The 6,000-nt window shown below is 45.2% G+C and overlaps 1 protein-coding gene across 1 annotated transcript in view; it reads right to left on the reverse strand.

Moving 5' to 3' along the window:
* The window catches only part of LOC142302503 (uncharacterized), a 43,811-nt gene extending 40,589 nt beyond the window's left edge, over positions 1-3,222 (reverse strand). Inside the window, exons 1-2 of the mRNA XM_075343583.1 lie at positions 3,078-3,222; positions 1,371-1,922 (exon numbers count right to left, since the gene is read on the reverse strand). Coding sequence (XP_075199698.1) covers positions 1,371-1,922; positions 3,078-3,113 — 588 coding nt within the window. The 5' untranslated portion in view covers positions 3,114-3,222. The remainder of the gene's footprint in view (positions 1-1,370; positions 1,923-3,077) is intronic.
* Positions 3,223-6,000: the final 2,778 nt, after the last annotated feature.

The raw sequence follows: 6,000 nt of genomic DNA on the forward strand, positions 1-6,000 counted from the left end.
TCCTGTCCTGAGAGTGTGACTACATGCCGGGTGATTCAATGCGAGGCACTCGCAAGTGTGACTCTGGCCTTAAGTATATCTTACTGGTGAACACCTGCTTCAAAAATAATTCCATTTAAAATGAAATTCATCAAAAACAAGTGAGAGGCCTTGTTACTTCACAGTGGTCACTGATAACCGTAAAGTGTAACTACACGTGACTTGGAAGACCCTAGAGTTAAGTCACATTCACAGCTTTACATCAAAAAGCCAGGGAAGAGCTACTTCTATAAAAGGAAGACCACTTAAGCAAATCTTTTCAATCATCACTGAAAAGCAAGTGATAAAATTTAAGCAGCACGGTGGCTCAGTGGTTAACACTTGTTTTTAGCGCCGGAGTCCTGATTTTCACATCCCACAAAGGACAATATCTGCGAGGAGTTTGTATGGTGTCCCCGTGTAGGAGGCTCCAGTTTCCCCAACACCACAAAGACATACTAATAGGGACTTAAGACGGAGCCCCAGTGGGGACAGTGATGATCTCTGTAAAGTGAGGAGGAAATGATGCAATATAAGTAAAAGAAACAAACAAATATAGTAGTAGCAATATGTCTACAAGCTGATCACAGAGATTAGATCGTTGTTGGAGGATCTCACTGCCTATGTGACCCATTGACAACAGGAACCTCAGGTAAATGGAAGAACAATTAATGGAAGATTTTCTGCTTTATTATAAACCAGAGAGATCTCCTTAGCACTCAGCTCTCTCAGAGACAAACATTGATAGGCACGATCACCATGAATGCAGGTTATGTGGGGGATGAGCGGTGTTTGATAAACAAAAAACAATGAATGAGATAAAAAGAATCATAATAGACATTAAAGAGGTTTTTCCAGTTGACTTTTGCCACCTATAAACAGGAGAGGTGAGCAACATCCGATCGGTGGGACTCCCCATATAACCAGATTGTGGCTTCTAAAGAGGCCACTCCACACACAGTCTAGGGGCTGACAGGCAGATAAGCGCATCAGTATCTCTCAGCCGATAGGCATGGAGGCTGAGCGTGTACCTCCAGAATGGGGTAGTGACCAGAGATCCTATTCTACTGATTATTGGGTTTGCAGAGATGACACAATTTATCACTTTTCCTACAAGTGACAGATAATCTATTCTGTGGGGAGACACTTTTTTTGCGGCTTGATTAATCTTTTTCTCCAATATTCTTGCTTGTAGTTGTCACTGTCTTTTTGAGGCATTTACATGTTATTTCTAAATAAAAAAGGTAAATATGAAGTGGTTGTGTGCAGTCCCAGCCTAATATTGTGTTATGGACCTTTCTTTTACAAATATTACAGACACATGGAATAGACACATCAGAATGTTTTCTTACCGGTTTAATGTGGTCCTCTATGTTTTGCTTTGGATGTTTAGAGGGTGAAGGATTACAATTCTCATCTTGGGGTTCCTCTTTCACAGCAAGATTTCGCTGACCAAGGTTCCTTTGCGGATTAGGAGTGACTATTCCCTGCTGCTCCCTCTGAACCTGTAGATACTTCTGTGCCAACATAGATGGCTGACCTTCCCTGCGATTGCCATCTTCCTCATAGGAGTCTCCATCACTTTCATCCTCATCTTCCATCTCATCTTCATCAGGGTCACTAGCAACCTGTGGAGGTGCCATGGGCGGGCGGGCCTTAGCAGCTGACAGAGTGGCAGGACCAGGTGTAGCTTTCATTGCTTGCTGTGATGCCAGCTGTTGGGCATACAGCAGATGTGTTTCTTTTATTTGCCTCTCCCGTTCTTCCATACGAGCAGCTTGCTGCTTTTGAAGTTGCCCCTTTTGAAGGTGCTCCATCACAGCCTCTAATTTCATGCCCTGCTTCGAATGCATCTGTGAACTGCCCGTAAGAGCAGGATTTAATCCACTTGGTATTAGCGAGGGCTACAATCAAAGAGGAATAAAAAAAAATTAATACCAAATACTATTTCATATTCTTGGAAACTGTTTTGTTATATTTAGAAAAATGCAGAACTAGACAAAAAATTGTGGCCAGTACATTATGATGCAAGAGCATACACTTTCTGCTGAGGAAAGTAATGGCAAAACCATCAAGCCCTATAAACCGTGAATGGACGCCGCCGATGCAACAACAGGGGCCTCCACTTATAATGAAGTCTCCGTATTGATGAGTTGCATGCGGTCAGCCATATTGGAGTGTTCTTCCTACAGCAATTCAGAGGATTTAGAGAAGTTCTGAAGCACATGCCACCTGCGATGCAACAGATTTCCATCATCTACTCAATTAATGACAAGTCAGACTTATGTGTGTGCACGGGACACGCTGGCCACACATATGGGGCAAGGAACAGGCGGGGTCAATAATCAAGTGTTTGATCGTCAGTATGAGCGCCTGGCTCAACAATAAGCCAGACTAATCTGGCAAACCAGCAAGGTACCTGAAAAAAAGGCAAAAAAGCAACAAAAAAGGAGAAAATGAGGATCTGTAATCGGCCGATCGTAGGATCAGTGCATGACCTGACAGATCACATTCTTTTCAGACAATGGTTTGGTGTGAGCTATTGTTAAAGATCATTCACATAAATTCCAAGCCATGATTGCCCCAAACGGTTCTAATGGGACGGGTCATCGGACAGTATCCTATGTGAGGGCTTACGGGCTCCGCTAGGTTAGCTCTTGGCTCTACCTAATATGCCAGAATCCTATTGGGAACTGATTGAAGCCATAGTGTGAAGACTCCAGGGTCTCCACCTGGGTAGAGGTGCTGGAAGCAGGAGGGGACAGTGAGAAACTTTCCTGCACAAGGGCTGATGGCACATGGGGCACCGAGCCCACGCCTGCTCCATGGCACTGCCTGCACCCGCCCATACAGCAGCGGATGCCCTGGACCACAGGGGCCCTGCCCGCCCGGTGCACCGCCGGCTCCGTACTCCTGCACATAGGCCACGTTAGGGCGCACAGTGCAGGCAGCGAGTGTCGCCAAGGAGCGGTGTGTTGTGTGCAGTGACCCCCGCCCTCCTCACCTCTCCCCACCTCCAGTCCCGTAAGACCCCGGTAAGTGCATGGCCCCCCGCTCACCATAGCCTCTCTCCCGCAGCCGGCCTTCTCCACCATCCCGTCAGTTTGCAGGCCTTTCGGCACCGCACTCTCCTGTTGCCACTTAGCCGCCCGCCCCGGCTTCCCCTCCGTTTCCGTCTCACTCCAACCTCCAGGCTCTATACTAGGCCCCTCCCGATACAGCGAACGATTCATCTGACGTCATCGCGCACATCGTAACGGCAGCACGTCTCTCTGACTGCCACGCGCGTGGCAGCCGAGCAGTGGCGGCCATATTGGTCCACCCACAGAGGTGTCGATGCTGTGAGCTACTGGAGATGTGCACTGACTTACTCAAGTCTTATTAACCTTTTAGACGCTCTATGTACACAAGACTCAGAATTATGAGAAGTCGAGGTCAAGAAAATGCGTATTCATATGTTCATGGACATGCTTATATAGAAGCGGCCATATTGGTACACCCGAGTACTGTGAGAGCCGCTGTGCACTGGCCATGCCTGACCAAACGTGTGTACAGAATTGTCACGGTCACAAGTGTTTGCCACTAATCTGTTCTAACATGCATGAATAGCAATTCCCTAATATATACTTATTAAAATGAGCAGGAAGGGAAATGCATCACTAATATGTAGTAATGATTCCCTTATGGCAGAAAACCACTGCAGTCCCATGTAAGGCTTCTACTTACATTTAGATATTCCATTTGTACCGATTTTAGTTTTACAGTAGAAGAAAAAGCGCAGCATCCAGAACTTTTTTCTATTCTATAAACTGACACGACAGAACCCAGATATACCCGATAGTAACATAAAGCCCCTCTGCGCCGTCTGCATCAGGGCACAGATTAGCTTCACGCATTAATTCCATTTGTCTGTTCTTAAAGATAAAATGACAAAACATTACTAAATGTATAGGCTTTCTGTACCAGTCCTCTGTGTGGTCTCCTGATGAACATAAAGCCCCCTTACACATTAGACTAATGTTGTACATGGTCCCCTAGGCCCTTCAACCCAGCAGCATTCATATCTGTATGCCCAAATTCCCTGCCTAACTAGCCCTGTATAACGCTACGAGGGGCTGCTGATAAGTCTTTGGCTTTGGGGTCTATTTTTGTTACTATGGTAATCAATGTTACATCACATGCAAACCTTATGTGTCTAATATATGTATTCAAAATTTTGTGTGTTTCTTATGGCAACAATGCTCTACACACACGGGAAAACAAAATGGTGGAGTCTAATGCGATATTCACAGCAACTGAGAGCAGAGGAGTGATAAAATTTTTGTTTCTGCAAGGAAAGTCCGCGAAGGATATTCATGGTGATTTGTCGCAGACATTGGGGGATCAATGCCCTTCATATTCCCCAGTTAAGAACTGGGTTGCCAAATTTAAAATGGGCCACTTCAACACTAATGATGAGGAACGTCCTGGACGATTGAGAGTGGTGGTTGTTGTGGAGATCGTTGATGCTGTGCACAACCTCATACTGGAGAATCTATTAATTTAAGCTAAAGCAATAGCAGACATCATGGGGGTTTCCCGTGAGTGTTTGTGTCATTATCCATGGACATTTGGACATGAGGAAGCTATCTGCAAAGTGGGTCCCCAAATATTTGACAACAGATCAGAGAAGCATGCGAGTGAAAACGTCCCGGTCCATTTGTCAGCGTTTCCAGACTGATAAGAACTTCCTAGATCGACTGATCACTATGGATGAGACCTGGATTTATTTGTATGACCCTGAAAACAAGGAGCAGTCAAAAGAGTGGAGGCACAGTGGTTCTCCTCATCCAAAGAAGTTCAGGGTGCAAAAATCAGCCACTAAGGTGATGGCGTCTGTGTTGTGGAATAAGGAGGGCGTGCTGCTAGTGGACTACCCTAGAAAGGTTTACACCATCAATGCAAGGTATTACTGTATTTTTCGTATTATAAGACGCACTTTTCGTCCCAAAAATTTGGGAGGAAAGTGAGAGGTGCGTCTTAAATTCTGAATGTAGCTAACCAGGGTGGTGGAGAGGGGTCGCAAGAGGCCGGAGGAATGCTGTGCGGGCAGGCGGCGGCGGTCGGCACACATATCAGCTGTTTTCAACAGCTGACATGTGTGCCTGCTAGCCGCGGGTGGAATCGCTTCCACCCGCGGCCATTAACCCCTTAAATCTTGCTACCAAAGTCTGGCAGCAAGATCTAAATGCGCGCGGCCATGTTTTTTACTTACCGCCGCCCCCACCGGAAGTCACGTGCGTGATCACGTGACTATCGGTGGTTGCCATCGTAGCACAGGGTCATGTGATGACGCCTGCAGCTATGATGTTTCACTTTCATTTTCCCTTGGCACGGAACAGAGGGAAAAAGAAAGTGACTGTATCTGCTGTTTACAGCTGTATAGCTGTGATCAGCAGATAGATAATAGCGATCGGATTGCTGATCGCTATAGCCCCCTAGGGGGACTAGTAAAATAAAAAAAAAAAGTTTAAAAAAAAACAAAAAACTAAAAGTTCAAATCACCCCCCTTTTCCCCCCATTGAAAATTAAAGGGTTAAAAAATAAATAAATATACACATATTTGGTATCGCCGCGTTCAGAAATGCCCGATCTATCAAAATATAAAATCAATTAATCCGATTGGTAAACGGCGTAGTGGCAAAAAAATTCCAAACGCCAAAATTATGTTTTTTGGTAACCGCAAGTTTTACGCAAAATGCAATAACAGGCGATCAAAACATAGCATCTGCGCAAAAATGGTACCATTAGAAACGTCAGCTCGAGACGCAAAAAATAAGCCATCACTGAGCCATAGATCCCAAAAAATAACGCTACGTGTTTCGGAAAATGGCGCAAAACGTATGCCACTTTTATTGGACAAGCTTGTGAATTTTTTTTAACCCCTTAGATACAAGTAAACCTATACATGTTTGGTGTCTACAAACTCGCACCAACCTCAGG

This window comes from Anomaloglossus baeobatrachus, chromosome 4, assembly GCF_048569485.1.
Source record: "Anomaloglossus baeobatrachus isolate aAnoBae1 chromosome 4, aAnoBae1.hap1, whole genome shotgun sequence".
Lineage (NCBI taxonomy): Eukaryota > Metazoa > Chordata > Amphibia > Anura > Aromobatidae > Anomaloglossus > Anomaloglossus baeobatrachus.